Raw genomic sequence first — 17,873 nt, forward strand, 5'->3', positions numbered from 1 at the left:
GCAGTAACTTGGTCATGATTTCTGCTGATTTCTATGCTGTTTTTAGATGTTTTTTTGTCTGTCTGTTTGTTTGTTTGTTTGTTTGTTGTTTTTTTGCATTACGATTACCATAAACCTAGGACCATCTAGTTCCAGTAGCGTATATTGAGAGAAGATAGACTTCTCTACAGCTAGTATTGCCAACACTCAGTAACTCAAACTAAAACAGCGTAGAATGACAAATTACATTAATAGAATACATATAGATTAATAGAAAAATGTATGTTTTTATTAATAAATTAAAAGGCATGATACAGAAAAACAGAGACAATCCCACATTCCAACCTTGTTTCCAGTGTTTTTCAGTTGAAAGTTCTGTTGTGTTCTGCATTACAGAGTACCAGGAAGCCCTCAGAGAATTAGATAGCTTCATTACCACTTCTTGTTTAAAGACTGTGGCAATATTGTTATTTGTGCTTGCTTCCATGTGGCAGTAGTTACTGTGCCAGAAGCATCAATTAAGCAGGATATTAAAAGCTCCTAATAAATAAAATCTGTGTACAGGAAAATGTATGTTTTGGCCGGAGGGTCATGACTATAAACTACTTCACATAGCATGGCCTATAGCATATAATGAGGAGCCTTAATAAACAAGTCCACAATGTTTATTTACTCATATGTATATTACAACACTAATATCCAAACACCCTGGGATTGAATTGATGTGAAATGTGTGTTTAGAAATACGCAGAGGACTGATACCATAACCCCCTAACCTTGACTTAGCAACAACTCTGGTGGCCTTTTTAATCATATCACAGTGGTAATGAAAAGGCCTTTTGAACTGGGAAGCCAAAGCCGGAAAACTGGGTGTTAGTCCACGGGTGGTCCGTTCCCTCTTGGCAGCCATTCAGGCCCCGGGAAAGGTCATAATCTGATTATATTCCCACTTTAATCTCAATAAACACACCTAAGTGAATCAAACTGGGCTCTGAGTGCTGGTTGTGGAAGAAATAAACCATGATCAGTATAAGGAAAGCAAAACAAGGATGAGACAGAGAAGACTCTGTTTGTCTGCTTCATATATCCACAGACTATGCATTTTATCTGTGGACAATGTGTCAAAATGAAACAGTACGTCAGGATTTCTCTCAGGGCATTGACCTTAAAGTCATCCAGTTGAAAAGGTCAAAATATGTGTGGCTGATCTTGAGGTGGGGGTGGGGCTGCACGTGTTCCTCACAAGCCTTACAGATTCAAAAAACAAGCATGAACCTGCATAAATAACAGTGGCTGAGGTGTTGGTGACACATTGTGTTAACTGTATTTCCTTAACAATCACGATTATATCGGTCCAATGTCAGTGTGATGTTTGAGATTTAATTTCTTGACAAAGGTGTTGTTGTTGCATTGATCCTTTATAACACCTAATATTTATTTTTCATGTGAGGTGGTGCAAAGAAAAGAGCAGAGGTGGAAAATAATTAAGTATCGACTCAAGCACTGCACTCAAGTATAATTTGAGGGTTTTGTATTTGATTTTATTCATTTTCTGCTACTTTATTCAAATAATTTATTATTTTACTTCACTGCATTTTTTTGGCAATTATAGTTACTACTTGTTTAAAAGTTAAGATTTGACATGAAAATGAATATGAAGCTTATTAAATGCATCATTAGAGAATATACCAATGGTATGCGCCTTCTAAGGAAACCTGTGAAAGGAAATTTGTGAATAATAATGAATAATAATGTCTTGGCTTTATTGTTTTGGAAGGTGCTTTTTTTCCCCTCAGAGTGCAATTTTGAGTCACATTCTCATCATATGGTAAAAATCTTCTCTCCTGTTCAGTTTTCAAGTAAGACAATGCCTCCATCCACAGGGCAACAGTGGTAACTGTAGTGATCATGGAAGAAATGCACACAATATAACATATAACTGTACCTTGTTGTGAGCAGCAAAATGTAGAACCTGTTTTCTTTCTAGTATAGTTCTTACACAAAACTGTTATTGTCAGAAAAATCTATTTAAAGTATCAGATTTTTAAAAATACTAATTTCAGAACAGCTTCTGTTCTGGGTTATAGGAATAGTAGTACTTTAATGTGAAGCAACATTTTAAAATTGTGGTGTACATTAACTTATTTATATTTACTTCTTTGTATACACTTGGATAGTTTAAATAAAAAAAATTTTGTTGACCATACATTTCTGCATGTAAAATGTAATTGTGCAAATCAAATAGTAAAACTGTGAGATGTAGTTGAGTAAAAATTACAGTATCCTCCATATGATATTAAACAAAATGAAAAATCTTCCAGTAAAGTACATCAAAACTGTACTTAAATACATTACTTGATGTGCCCATCTGTAGGCTACTCTGTTGCATTTTATGTTGGTATTTCCTTGATTTTTAACTGATGCAGATAAATATATCTCCATGGTGACCAGTAGATGGCGCTTCAAAACCACTCAGTGCATGTGTGAGTGAGCTGTGCATCATGGATGTTCATTCAACTTTTGACCACAGATGTTTAGTGAAGCGAGGACTATGTGGATATAAATTAAATAAACGATGCACTGACATAACTCTCACTGGTCAATGTTCATTTTCAGTCATCTCCAGTCAACTCTTTACATATTTACTGAACGTCACAAGACAATAAAAGAGACATTTCCGTGAGCTTTCACCGATTTATTGTTTTGTTAATGTTTGTGCAAGGATAAGAGTTACAAAAATCTACAGACTAGACATGATAATATATCCTGTTCCTATCATACAATGTTATTTATACAAGTATCCTTTAACAGTATGTATATATATTCAATTCAATGTACCTATTACACTTTAAAGATATATTGATCATCCTTATAAGACAGACGACAAACACCACCAACAGTAAACAAGTTCATCTAAACACCCACACAGCCCGAACCAACCGCGTGCAATCTAGACATAATGTAAGCTTCAATGATACTGATGTGCTATATCATGTTTCTAGTACAATTTCATCGAAATGAAAACACAGAACCTACAAATGCAGCACAGTTCCCTGTAGTGTTTATAAGTGCATTAGCCACTTGAATTGTAGGAGAACGTTTTACTTGTTTATTGAGGTAACACAGCTAATCTTTTTATACAAAGAGATGACTATATATTGTAAGAACAGTTTGCTGATTTTCATATTTTTTCCCTTGTATTAGTTATAGTGGTGGCATGTCTACAATGTCCACAATAATGGTCAATGTTGTCTGTATGTGTAACTGTGCAGCCTTGCAGCCTGGTCTGCTTCTGCCATCCACTGGCCTATTCTGACATTAATGAATGAAGGAAAAATATAGTTTTTTTCAGAGATACTGGCTCTCCTGTTATCAGACTCAAAACATAACTTTAGAAACAGTTTGCCAGTACTGTCATGCAGTAAACACGATGAATGTATCGAATATCAGAGTCACAGTCCTGGTCCACTGTTGAGAAAATGCAACAAAGAAAGGCTCAGGTCTCAGTGTGTCGTTGGTTGTGCTGATGCACTGCTACCTTGCCCAAACCCCAGCTATTGGCCTGATGACAATGAAAATGAGTTTTGAAGGTCTCTTTGGAACTTCACACTCTTGTAAAAATATATATATATATTTGAGCATTTCAAGAGAGAAGTTGGAGGATATTCCATTAACTTTAAAGCCGCTTCTTTGCAGGATTTTTGTGTAATTTTAGCTTTTCTCAATCTAAAATTGGCCAATCCCAGTGACAGTTGGTGCCGTCCTCTTCATACTCAGTATCCTCAGGTTGGATTGGTGTTGGGTGTTGGGTTTTAGCAAGCAGTCTAGTCTGTTTTTCATATTTCCATTCGGATTTTTTTTTTTTTAAATAGTGGTTTTGATACAGTAATGCAGTTCTACCCTGGTTAAACCATTCATCCATGTGCTGTGTCTAAAATCGCTCTCTCGCTCCCCATAAAACAGACATTAAATTTTCATAGTTTACTCTAAATTAAACAATAAATTTAGATTTCCAACACTTATGAATCAGCATTTTTTCCACCATCACTAATAGGCCTGGTGCACGGGCGGATTATGAGACAAGTCCCAGGGCACAGACATGCAAACACCTCTCTCACACAGGAGCAAGACAGAGACTTTATAGTTGTTTAACCCTTTATAGTTGTTTTGTGTCTCTTTGTGGCTGTTTTTGCTCCTTTTCTGTAGTTGAGAATGTCTTCATGGTCTCTTTATGTCTCCTCACAGCTGTTCTCCATTTCCATTTCCATTTATGTCTCTTTGTGGCTGTTTTAAGATTCTGTGTTGGGTTTTTAAGTGTCTTTTTTTTTAGCAACATTTTGTAGGTGAAGGCCAAGGGGGGGATCTGACTCTTTTGGGTCAGTTCAGTAATCCTTAAAACTGGTACTTTTCACATCTGTAAAATGTGACCATTTGCACCTATGGTTAGCACACTTCTTTCTTTCAATTCATTAATAGATTTTTGAGGGTACTACATACAGTAGGAGTAAATTTCCCACTCAATTCAAATTCAGACACTGGAATAAACTGGCGAACAGTTAATATAGAGCACTGCAGAGTAAACAGAGAGTTATTTCAGACACAGCTCTGGTGTCTGCTTGTTGTTGACAACCTTACATCTGCTGTAATATGCCGGCGCTGTGGGACAGGCTCTCTAAGGAGCATGATGCCCAAGGAGTTAATGTATAACTTTAATAGACTACATCAACCACCAGCACAGACTGGATGTCTACACAATGAGTGGTGAGATATTCCCACATAATGTGTTCCCTCGTAATGGAACATGGAACCGGACACATAGTCCAAGCTCACAGCATTTTTGTAACCTAATAACATGAGATGTTTCATTGTCAGATTTTAGTAAACAGAAGCATTTTCCAGTGCATCCCTTTTTTTTTTTTTTTTTTAATCCAGCATGGCTGTTCAGCACGATAGTATTCTATAAAATTATTCTCTTAGATTTAAATTGTGTAATATTGTAAAACAGTACATCAACTTGTCCAACAACAAGTTAATGTGTGGGCACAGAGTTGTCAGTAACCAGCAGTAGCTGTCCTACACTATAGAAGATTAGTGGTAAATATTCATCATACAGTCCGGGTGTCAATGTTTGTTTTGCTGTCAAAAAGAGGTGCAGGGGCGTGATGCTAATCACAATCACTTGGTATCCACAGTGTTCTTCAACCACTTGACTTGTGACTGATGGGAGCTACATGTTACCTTGTTTGTCTGAGGAGGAGGAGGAGGTGGATGGTGATGGGGAGGGCGGTTTGGGAAAGACCCTGTCAGTGGGAGTGATGCCTGGGCTGCCCAGACCGGAGGAACTAGAGCTGCTGGAGCGGTGTGGCCCCTGGCCCTGTCCAATCACAGGAGCGGGCCGGACGGGTCTGACAGGCGGGGGCCTTAGAGGTGCACTCGGTCTACGTGCCGTTATAGCAGGTTTAAAAGTGGTCATGGTCTCGGAGGAGGAGCTGCTGCTGCTACGGCGCTGGGCTGCGTCCGGATCACGGATCACCATGGTGTGGAGAGGGCTGCCGGGCGGATCCTGGGCCCCCGGGTGTTTGAGGGGCTCCAATGTGTCCAATACAACATCAGGGGCATGTTTGGCTACATTCTGTCGCTCCAGCTCACGCAACTCATGGAGAGCTGTATTCATTGTTTTCTCTATGTCCTGACAAACATGAACAGAAGGAAAAAATATGTTGACATTTAGAAAATAATATCAAACAATCAGGCAAAAAATAACTAAAACCAAATTCCACTGAGGTTGGGGGAGACATGGTCACCTCACTTCTACAGTTTCCGTTTGGATTAGGCACTAATTAGGCACTTTGGGAAAACAAATGCTTCATATTTATTTATTACAGAGCAGTAATGTTAAAGGTGCTTGACAACAACAGATGACACATTACAGGCTGTGCCAATGGTATAAAATGGTATACACCGTCTGTCTCCTCTTCATCCTAACACCATTTCTCCAACTCTTTTGGAAGTGTTGTGAACATTAGGCATAATGTAATTACATTTCTCTTATAGATATTTACACAGCTAACAGCCGTATTTAGCATAACATTCACACACATAAATTCTATAGCTAGGACGTTTGCAAAAAGTCAGTTTGACACAGTAACGCATTCAAACAAAGTCAATTTTGTTCTGATTTGTCCGTCTGAAAAATGCCATTTAAGGTCATCATGTTCAGGAAGATATGTGTCTTGTAAAAAAATATGGTCCAACATTTATTTGGTTTATTTGAATTTGTCAATCTGTGCTCATGTTCATTTCTCCCATTGGAGTTAATAGACACAGGACCTGCTGCTGATCTCTTCAAAGGGCGGGGCAGTAGTGATACCCAACAAGACATAGATACAGGAAATGACTCGTAAGTGTATCTCCTTTCAGAACCATCTCCGGTAATATTTAGCAGCAGCTGCTTGGGATTAGCTTGCTTTCTTTGCCCCATGTTTTGCCTTTCAGGCTGCATGCCCAAAAATACAAGCACAACCTATTTCATCCAGTCGCATTTTGCAGTATGCAAACCAGCATTTTTTCTGTATATTGTGACCCACAATCCTCTGCACAGCATATATGAGGGAGTCAATGTTCAAGGTGCAATGTTATGACAAAGTAACAGGCCAATGCATGCAACAGTATGTGCTTTGTAAATGCAGCTGCAGAATGTACTAAAAGTAAGAACATGTATGTGATTTTGAGAGCAGGGTGAATTATTTTTTATCAGGATTAATGTCTTAAACATCATATTCATTTGTCTAGTTCAAAGTTTTATCAAGTATTAACCAAGGTTATAATAGTTTTGGATTTTTCATTAGTTTTAGTTTTAATTTCGTTGTGAATTTTTGTTTTCAAATTCAGTTAGTTTTAGTTAGTTTTAAGAGTGAGTTTTCTAGTTTTAGTTTAGTTTTTATTTTTTGAAAATGCTTAGTTTTAGTTTAGTTTTTATTAGTTTTAGTGTTAGTTTTTTTGTAATGGGCTATGTGTTGGGTGCGAGATTCAAAGTGGTCATAATAAATTTTGCCTTTATTTCCTTTGGTTTATCATCTCAGCCCCAATAAGGTTATTAACTGTTTTGAATTTTGGTTGGAGTGTAGACATCCCAGTCTCAGTAAACATATTCACCATGTGTTGCATGTTCAAATAGAAACACTGAATTATGAATGAAAAAAGTTGACAAAAACGAAAACTAAGGACATTTCCACTATAATTTTAGTTAGTTTTGTAACCACGCAATACAGTTTCAGTTAGTTATCGTTTTTAAAAAACTCTAGTTTTTATTTTTATTTCAGTTAATGAAAATGTTTTTTCAATTCTAGTTTTCGTTATTTCATTAGTTTTCGTTAACTATAATAACCTTGGTATTAACCCACCTCAGCGAGCGCTTCAGCCTCAAGGGTTTTGTGATCTCCTAAACTCGCGTGCCGAGTGGTGCTGGGTGAAGATCGTTGAGAGTGGCTGTCCAAGAAAGCCTTTCTGTCCGGGTGGTTGATGCAGCCAGCACTGCCAAAGGTGCCAAGACGCCGTTTCTCCGGGCTGTCTGATGGGCCCCTGCAAACTGCTAGTTTGTGTGGGCTGCAGGGCCGAGGCATAACCCTAGGGGGCTGGTCTGGAGCTCTGGTGGGACTGTGACTGTCGGCGCCGTTCCTGTGGCGCGGACCTGCAGCTCCATCTGATCGCACCCTCGCCCTGACAGAAATCACAGTTTGATACTTCATCAGTTTGAAGCTGTTGATTCTGAATACTTGCAGAGGAATTTAAAAGACAAGAGTTTTCGTTCATTAAGGCTACGTTTACACGAGGACGGTCTGAACAGAAGACGCAAAAGTAGTGTCGCGTTCACTTTTTATTCCTCGTATAGACGAGCATTTTCGGGAGGAAATCTGCGTGCATACGGTGACGCAAAAGTGTGTGAAATTCGATTGTATGCAGCCAGGCGGCATCACTTAAAGCCATAAGAGCATCTTTGGGCATGCAGAAGTTTTCACGCCACACATTTCCATCAGCTACTCCTTCCACAAAGATCTCCACCATCACTAGATCTCCCAGGTCTCGTTCACAGCCGTCTGGCTCACCTCCGACCAATTGCTGCATCCAAAATGTGATAGAGGTAATTCCAGATCCTTCTCTGTTCACTAATACTATCTGTACATATCCTGTACATTTGGTGGAAAGACTCCTGTAAGTTTATTAGAGCTGCCAGAGCAGCTTGAAGGTCCGACGCATGGAAATAATCCCACGTTTGTTTATTTCCTGTACTGGAGCATGTATGTGACGTAAACACATACGTGACGTGAGCAGATCAGATCAGAGTTTTGTGTCTTGTCAGTGTAGACGACACGCTACGGAGGAGAGGATTTAACTTTTCCACTTTGGAAGGTGGTTTCAGATTTTTTGCGTCTTTAAGCCCCAAAAACGCCGTCACCGTCTAAACGAAAGGCACTTCCGATAAAATATTTTGTCATTTTTACCCGCAAGCGTCCTCGTGTAAACGGGGCCTTAAAAAAAAAATAATTACTCTTGTCTACACATTTCACTAACCTTCCCAATGCTGCTGCAAAGCGGTGCTCAGGTGTTTGATCACACGGGGATTGGCGGTCATTTCTAGACAAGGCCCTTTCATCATGGTGAGGTCCACTGCTGGCTGCACTATCAGGCCTCTGAATGTTATCTGTGAATGCATCATCCCTGATACGGACAGACAGAAGGGATTGATCTCAATTAATGACTTCTGTCCTCAGGAAAGGTTAATATTGGCTTTTAATTTGAGAGATCGAACTTTGCAAATGTTGGATCTCTCGAACAGCACATAAGAATCCTGAACAATTACATTCTTGCCACAGAAACAACACAAAAATGTCATCAGCACAGTGAGCCTCATTACTTTTACAGACAGAATTAATCACTTATCAGTCCCTGGAGGAAACTGTTGGCAGTACATACATCAATGTTCTTCTTAATTTGACTTTAATTTAGTTACCTGCTCAGTAATGCAGGAGTGGTTATCAGGCAGGAGGCCAGAGCAGAAATTAAAGGGTTGCATTTGAGGAGTGACCTAAGTGCATGTCCACCTTTCAGCTTTACAGCTATTTGCTGAATTGGTGGTATTTGTTTTCATTGCAACTAGTTGCATCAAAAGAAAATCTTGCAGGAAAAATAAGCATTTTATCAAGGAGCATATTATAAAGGCCACAGCTTGCAAGGACAGTAAGAATAGAAACTCGCATTTTGGGAAAATAGAGCAACATAAATAATGACCAAGCCCAAAGTAGCGGTTGTCCTGCAGCAGAACCAAGGTACTGAAGGTCACTTTTCTGAGGCAGTAACACACTAAAATAAAGTCTGTTCGCGACAGGTACATAATGAAAATTATGCTAGTAGCCTGCAAAAAGGCAATCACGAGAAGGTGGTACAAGACAGACCCACCAACACAAGAAGATTGGATGAAAATAATGGACCAAATACACATTATGGAACAAATGACTCATAAAATAAGGATTCAAGAGGATCAATGCTGCCGGAAATGGGAGAAATGGACAGAATACATAAAAACGACAGGGCAAGGACTATCACAGTGACATTAATACAGGATCTAACTGTAGAAATATAATGATCCAACATGTTCCCTTTTTGATGTTAGTTTTTTTTTGTTTTGTTTTTTTTTGTTTTATTTTACTTGTATGTATAATGTTCTACACTGCTTTAAGGGAGAAACAATAAAAAGAAAGTTACAAAAAAAAATAAAGTCCGTTCGATATAATAAAAATCGTTTTGGGGGCTTCACAGACCAAATGTATCTTACTCACATGTCTTGTACCACAATGTACTGATGTGGAATCAGTCCATCCACACCGTTATGTCGGCCCTCCCACCAGTCCTCAGAGGCTCGTAGGTAGAGTAACAGAGAGGCTCCCTTCTTGAAGGAAAGCTCTCTCGGACTTCGGCCCACATAGTCAAACTTTGCGATGGCCTCGATCTGCTCCAGCTCTGCAGTACAAAGAAATGTGACACATTATAATTTGAGACTTGTAATTATTGTAGCTCTCAAGGTGGAGCTACGCTGTGAAGTCGACAGATCCTATTAATTATTATGGAGAGCAGCAGATCCAGCTGCGCACTGATGGATGATGGATACGGCTCAGCGAGTCGACTGACCCTTGAATGTGCTTAGTCATGGCTCGACCTCAAATGTATGTAAATGAGTTCTGGCCATTGCAATGCACCAGGCTCGGGAAACTCAGATCAAACTGTCAAACTAGGCAGCGCTGATTAAATATGAATCAAGATTCTGTTAGTGCGTTGTCTCAAATGTTTTCAGAAACACATTTTGTGACGGCAGCCAAAAACAAGGGACCTGCACACCGGACGGAGCAAACCATAATCTGACCGTTTTAAGTTCTGGCATATTTCTCCATTTCTTTAATGGTCTAGTTGTGTCTCCATCATTACAGGTACAATTGCAGAAAGTGGACTAGGTGACTCACCCTCATCACTGGTGTTGGGCCCGGTACCATTGTCGACATCGTCAAGAGCTCCTGGCTCACTGTGGGGGCTTTCACTGGATGGAGAAACATGGAGACAGACATTCCCAAAACCATATTTGGTATTTATGCAAATTAATATGGTTATGTAAATCAAAGACACATTTCTGACTCATTAGGATGTTGGTGTTTCTTAGTTGTTGACTCTAAATCTTCAAAATTGAAATTTAATCCATTCTTCTTATCAAATCTTGAAACACAAACCCCCCCAAAAAAATAATGATGATGATTATTATTATTATTAGTAGTAGTAGTAGTAGTAGTAAATCTAATTAAACACCTTTTTTTATTATTCGTTTATTTGTCAGGGACAGGGTTAAAAGTAAAATTCTTTTACTTTTTTTCTGTCAAGTAAGAATTGAGAAAAGTAGGCAGTAAATGACTACATATAAAATATTCACAGTGCTTTTTAAAATTTGCCTCTGATTCACCCATTCAAACCATATTTAGTATTTATGCAAATGAATATGTTTATGTAAATCAAAGACACATTTCTGACTCATTAGGATGTTGGTGTTTCTTAGTTGTTGACTCTAAATCTTCAAAATTGAAATTGAATCCATTCTTCTTATCAAATCTTGAAACACAACCCCCCCCCCAAAAAAAAATCACTTATGAAATTAAATTTAAAAATAATGAAGATGATTATTATTATTAGTAGTAGTAGTAGTAAATCTAATTAAACACCTTTTTTTATTATTCGTTTATTTGTCAGGGACAGGGTTAACAGTAAAATTCTTTTACTTTTTTTTCTGTCAAGTAAGAATTGAGAAAAGTAGGCAGTAAATTACTACATATACACTAACGGTCAAAAGTTTTAGAACACCCCAATTTCTCCAGTTTTTTATTGAAATTCAAGCAGTTCAAGTCAAATGAACAGCTAGGGATGGTACAAAGGTAAGTGGTGAACTGCCAGAGGTAAATAAAAAAGGTAAGCTTAACCAAAACTGAAAAATAATGTACATTTCAGAATTATACAAGTACGGTAGGCCTTTTTCAGCGAACAAGGAATGGGTTAACAACTTAACTCTATGGAGTCTTGGGCTATTTTGTCCATTTTTTTAACCTTTTCATGTCTTTGTAAGTCATTGTGTGTCTTTTTTTGGTCATTTTGTGTCTTTTGGTGTCTTTTTTTTTGTCATTTTGTGTCTTTTTTTAGTCCTTTAGTCCAACATAAAATGTGAATTTGAATCTTTTTTTTTACTTTCAAAACACTATCATGCTCAATAAAGAATTTTAAATGTTGCAAATGTGCATTAATTTCAGAGTACACTGAGACATTAAACTGCATAATTTTCAATTAAATTCTGGAAAAGTTGGTGTGTTCTAAAACCTTTGACCAGTAGTGTAAATAACAGCTTTTATTCAAAGTGCTTTTTAAATTTGCCTCTGATTCACCCATTCAAACACACACTGATACTCCCGAGCCACAGCCACCCTGTTAACTATACACTGACATATGTTGGACATCTTGTCCTTCACTCACCAGTACTCTTCCCCACCAGTCATGCACTTTTCATACACAGGTCCGTCCAACTCGTGCTGAGCCGGGAAAATGACCTCATGGTGGATGATAATGGTCTTAATGATCTCATTAACATGCGCCTGGCAGGCCACAGGGTCCTGGTCATCTGGTATTGGCATCAGTGTAGGGCCAAAGCAAATGGCCAGGTTGTAGGGGTCCATCATGTTCTCATCACTGTACTGAGAAAGACTGGACAGACAGAAGCTGTTAGTATCGGTATATGACTGCCAGACAAGTGGATTTGGATGTTGCACGACTCACTGGTTTAAAAATGCAAACAGGTATCTCATGACGATGATCACGGGCCGCTGAAGAGTCACAATTATCTGCTGAAGGTGATGAGCTCGTTCTGCTCCTGAGTCAAGCTCTGAAAGCAAAAAGGAAGCAATTAAAGAGAGCTACACTAAAAAAAGCTTACATTATTCAGATGTTTTCCTGGAATGTGACTCACTGGTTGTTGATATAAGGTCGAGGAAACGCTCTTTAGGGAACAGCGGGTTTTCCAGCCCCCTGAAGTAGAGTTTAAGAACGCCTGCCACAGAGTTGATGTCATGATCAGCCTGATCATCCACCAGCGGATCCTCTCCTATAGACACAGCACACATTTTATCCACTCGTTAATCATTCATTTCTCTGAGTGTTCATGTAACGCGGCACTCGTGCAGCTTTTTATGTATATTTCAAGTTGGGAGTTTAATATAAACATTGAGAGTGCTGTTATGTTTCCTCATTTATTATTACTCAAAGATGCTGATCTTATGCATAATGCATCTAAAATGGTTTACATGTCCATTACGAGGTTACATGTGACACATGGGCTCTTTATTTGCACTTTAGAGGTCTGTGGAAGACACTGCGGCTTTTGAGGTGGACAAAACGCAATTTAAAATCAATCAGGAGAAGATGGGCAAGCGCACTGGGACTAACCTCTTTCAAATGCATTTTTAATATCATTGACTTCGACCTGGGAGCCTGGAACCCTAAATATACCTTGCTGCTGGAGACCTGTAGACACAAAGATCAGTTAGTGTAAAATGTACATACGTCCATTGAATTCTTTAAAGTACAAGAATAGAAACCAGTTCTCACAGTATGTGCACAAAACTTAAACCCTGAAGGTTAAAGCATATAAACAAAAGGACATTACCTAGGCTATACTATAACTCTGAGGATGTTGAGACTAGATACAAAACACCAGAGCAGTGTGCAGCAGAAAAAAAATAAATGAAAGAAGGTGTTCAGAGTTTAAACAGCCCCCTGCTAGAACATTAAAATAGGTTTTTAGGGCATGGTTGACATTTTTAGGGAATTTGTGATTTTGATAATCATGTTTCTATCTTCACTGTAATATTCACAAGCATGCTTTATCCGTAATAAAAAAGCCTTTTTATGAAATGCATGCAAAGGGACAATAACACTGAAGACACAATTTGATAGGTTGTTCCAGCAAATTAGTCAAACTAATACTATTATTTTGGCTTTTCTGTTACGAACAAAATAATTCCAGGAACTGTAGAAACACAGGAACTAAAACGTGAACTAAAAGCCCAGTTTGCACTTATCTCTAAGTGTTTCTAATGCATCTGAAGAATCATAGAGATGAAGAAAATTATTCTGTAACAGATCATTCTGTTGTGGCACCCCTTCGTCCTAATATTGATACAAATGGCTCACAGGGATTTCTTGTTGTGAGAATGAAGCTGCACAGCTACAAGCTCTGTATAAATAAAAAAAATAGTGATGTCCAGCACTGTAAACTCTAATGCCCCTATAGTCCTCATTAGAAATTACTTCCCTCAGGGTATCGACTTATTTTTAGCACCAGGCACTATGGTGGAGGTAATAATTTATTCCCTTGTATGTGCAGATGTACAGATGGTGGAAAATATCTCTATCTCAAATACTTTTATATTTTTATAATATTTTCTCCAATGTGCAATATCTGTAAAATGCAAAGTACTTTCAGGAAAACAAACCAACACAAATATATATATATATATATATATATATATATATATATATATATATATATATATATATTAATAATAAATGCTAAATAGCAGAAATGTATGTGTAGAATGTATGTGTCTTTATATTATAATTCTGTTTTTTATATCTATGTGTTTGTATCTTGAGCTGCTGTGACGACTAAATTTCCCCACTGCGGGATAAATAAAGTAATATCTTATCTCATCTTATATTATCATATCTTTTCAGTCTATGACATTCCCTATGAAATATACATACGGCTAATAGTATGCCTTGTTTAATACATTTTCAACTTATAATATATGGTTCCCTGTAGTACTGCTAAAGTTAATTATTTTCATAAGAAAATGTTGTATAAAAACAGGATGAGACAGAGTATATAAAAGCATACTTTCTCATTTTATGGAGAGGTAAAATATGAACATAAAATAGAAACTTACCATACAGATTGATGTATCTAACGCAGCTCTCAACCACCACTGGTATAGGCTGCCCTGAGTCCTACCAGAGGGATTCAAATGATAAATTGGAAGCACATAAACAGAAAATAAAAGAAAACAAACAGTCATGCCAACAGGGTGTTATGATCAGAGGTTATAGAGGCAGCCCCTCAAATTAATGAACTACACAGAGTTGAAAGAACATGGTTAATAATTAAATGGTGTTTTTTCTACATAACTGAGGTTAAGTGTAGAGAACAAAAATAAGCACAACAAAACCATGTTAGTGTTTGCACCACCATATGTTGCTATTACTACAGTATAGAGGAACAGGACAGAGGCACAGAGATGTCGGTTAGCATACTGAACACTATGGTGGCCCTGAAGTGCAAATCACAACGGCAAATCAGAAAACACAACAACAAAACAGAAAACACAACAGCAAATCATGTTTTCTGTTTTGTTGTTGTGTTTCTTGATTTGGTGTTGTGTTAAGTAATTTGTCATCATGTCTTTTGATTTGTTATTGTGTTTTCTGTTTTGTTGTTGTGTTTCTTAATTTGTTGTGTTTTTTTATTTGTTGTTGTGTTTTCTGTTTTGTTGTGTTTCTTGATTTGTTGTTGTGTTTCTTGATTTGTTGTTGTGTTTTTTATTTGTTGTTGTATTTTCTGTTTTGTTGTGTTTCTTGATTTGTTGTTGTGTTTTCTGTTTTGTTGTTGTGTTTCTTGATTTGTTGTTGTGTTTTCTGTTTTGTTGTTGTGTTTCTTGATTTGTTGTTGTGTTTTTTTATTTGTTGTTGTGTTTTCTGTTTTGTTGTTGTGTTTTCTGTTTTGTTGTTGTGTTTCTTGATTTGTTGCTGTGTTTTCTGTTTTGTTGTTGTGTTTTTTAATTTGCCGTTGTGTTTTCTGTTTTGTCGTTGTGTTTTCTGATTTGTCGTTGTGTTTTCTGTTTTGTCGTTGTGTTTTCTGTTTTGCTGTTGTGTTTCTTGATTTGTTGTTGTGTTTTCTGTTTTGTTGTTGTGTTTCTTGATTTGTTGTGTTTTTTTATTTGTTGTTGTGTTTTCTGTTTTGTTGTGTTTCTTGATTTGTTGTTGCGTTTTCTGTTTTGTTGTTGTGTTTCTTGATTTGTTGTTGTGTTTTTTATTTGTTGTTGTTTTCTGTTTTGTTGTGTTTCTTGATTTGTTGTTATGTTTCTTGATTTGTTGTTGTGTTTTCTGTTTTGTTGTTGTGTTTCTTGATTTGTTGTTGTGTTTTTTTATTTGTTGTTGTGTTTTCTGTTTTGTTGTTGTGTTTTCTGTTTTGTTGTTGTGTTTCTTGATTTGTTGCTGTGTTTTCTGTTTTGTTGCTGTGTTTTTTAATTTGCCGTTGTGTTTTCTGTTTTGTCGTTGTGTTTTCTGTTTTGCCGTTGTGTTTCTTGATTTGTTGTTGTGTTTCTTGATTTGTTGTTGTGTTTTCTGTTTTGTTGTTGTGTTTCTTGATTTGTTGTTGTGTTTTCTGTTTTGTTGTTGTGTTTTCTGATTTGTCGTTGTGTTTTCTGATTTGTCGTTGTGTTTTCTGTTTTGTCGTTGTGTTTTCTGATTTGTCGTTGTGTTTTCTGTTTTGTCGTTGTGTTTTCTGATTTGTCGTCGTGTTTTCTGATTTGTCGTTGTGTTTTCTGTTTTGCCGTTGTGATTTGCACTTCAGGGCCACCGTAGAACACAGTGCGATTATCCCGCCCTGCTATAAGACAGAGTACCTGACTCCTGGCACGGACATTCCGTCTTCCCCTGGGCAGAGAGCAGAAAGGCACGTAGACAGAGGAAGAGAGGCAACAAGAACCACAACAGGTTAGTGAGAGAGACAGACCGTACAGAGAGAGAAAAAGAGTAGGCCTGGATTGAGAGGATAGCCGAAGCATCAGTGCCTTGTGGGGTGTGAAACATGAGGACGTGGCTCGGCAGGGGGAGTGTGTGGGAGGGAGGGTGCTACCTGAGAGGGTGGGGGGTGAGAGCTACATACAGAAAGCCATCTTCAGTAAGCCATCTTCATTATCCATTAATCTGCCCATTAGTTTCTCCATTAATTGGTTGGATAATGTGTTCTGTAAAATGTCAGATTATAGTGATCATCACAATCTCCTACAGCCAAGGTTGGAATAATTAAATGGCTTGTTTTTTTCCAACCAACACTCTACAGGCTGAAGATATTCAGCTTTTTTATTATATTAGACATACAGGTGCATCTCAATAAATTAGAATATCATAGAAATGTTTATTTATGTCAGTAATTCAATTCAAAAGGTGGAAATAACACATTATATATAGATCCATTACACACAGAATGAAACAAATCATGTCTTAATTTATTTAATTTATTCTAATTATAATGATTATGGCTTACATTTAATGAAGACCTAAAATTCAGTGTCTCAAAACATTTCAATATAACAAAAGACCAATTTTAGTCTCTATGTCTCTATGCACTCAATACTTGTTGGGGTTATTTGACTTGAACTACTGAAAAATAACTTTTGCATTATATTCTAATTTATTGAGATGCACCTGTATAAGAGTAGAAAATCTTTAAATAAAGTTAGGAAATTATGCTTGAAAATTACTTTAAAGAGATATTTCTGATATTTGAAGTGAGGTCGTATGAGGTACTTATCCTTAGTTAGTAGATTGCGGTCAACACATTTCCAGTTATGAGAAGCAGGAAGGAGTAAATACATGGAAGCAAAATAATATACTTCTGAGGATGGATAAGCTACTAAATATATTTAAGACACCTAAAAGAACAACATCACTTTAAGCTATATTTAAAATATTTTTCTCCACCTTCTTGCCAACAGACTTCTTTGACAAAAAGAGTCATTTAGCCTTGCAGAACATGGTAGTTTATGGTCTACCACTGCCTTGATCACATAAACAAACACAATAACACAAACAAACCAATCAGGGCAGCAGTAACTCCAGTGTTTAGCAAGGTAAAATGACTGTTTTTGTCAATGGGAGCTAATAGCTTTTACGAGAGAATAGAACGGCTTCATTTCTCCCTGTGTAAACTTAGACAGGGCTGTGTGATAGCAAGGTAAAGCTGTGAACATATTGATTTTTATTGTAAGATGGCTAAAATGCATTTTGCTGCTGCCCCTGCAGTACTTGGCTTACATGTTTGTACTTATGCCTGCTTCTCCAAACTGGGTGGATAATATACCGATTATGAATAGGTACTTCATACAACCCAACTGCAATAAATTCCAAAAATCCACTTTTTTTCATAATTTTAGCTGTACTGTTCCACTGCTGTTGATGCACACTATCTTGCCTGTTTGACTGAGCATTAAAGTGGATGTGGCCATGTGTTTATTTGCATAAACCGACATGGCTGG

The 17,873-nt window shown here is 37.4% G+C and overlaps 1 protein-coding gene across 2 annotated transcripts in view; it reads right to left on the minus strand.

Annotated features, from left to right (window-relative positions):
• Positions 1-2,659: 2,659 nt before the first annotated feature.
• LOC131965369 (SLIT-ROBO Rho GTPase-activating protein 3-like) overlaps positions 2,660-17,873 on the minus strand; it is a 52,246-nt gene continuing 37,032 nt past the window's right edge. Inside the window, exons 12-22 of one of the 2 annotated variants that reach the window (XM_059328495.1) lie at positions 16,239-16,269; positions 14,505-14,565; positions 13,003-13,080; positions 12,527-12,661; positions 12,337-12,442; positions 12,037-12,264; positions 10,494-10,567; positions 9,816-9,996; positions 8,551-8,697; positions 7,383-7,698; positions 2,660-5,668 (exon numbers count right to left, since the gene is read on the minus strand). In XM_059328495.1, the coding sequence (XP_059184478.1) occupies positions 5,207-5,668; positions 7,383-7,698; positions 8,551-8,697; positions 9,816-9,996; positions 10,494-10,567; positions 12,037-12,264; positions 12,337-12,442; positions 12,527-12,661; positions 13,003-13,080; positions 14,505-14,565; positions 16,239-16,269 (1,819 nt within the window). In that variant the 3' untranslated portion in view covers positions 2,660-5,206. The remainder of the gene's footprint in view (positions 5,669-7,382; positions 7,699-8,550; positions 8,698-9,815; positions 9,997-10,493; positions 10,568-12,036; positions 12,265-12,336; positions 12,443-12,526; positions 12,662-13,002; positions 13,081-14,504; positions 14,566-16,238; positions 16,270-17,873) is intronic. The other variant, XM_059328494.1, reaches the window with a different exon arrangement.

The sequence above is a fragment of the Centropristis striata genome, chromosome 3 (assembly GCF_030273125.1).
Source record: "Centropristis striata isolate RG_2023a ecotype Rhode Island chromosome 3, C.striata_1.0, whole genome shotgun sequence".
Classification (NCBI taxonomy): domain Eukaryota; kingdom Metazoa; phylum Chordata; class Actinopteri; order Perciformes; family Serranidae; genus Centropristis; species Centropristis striata.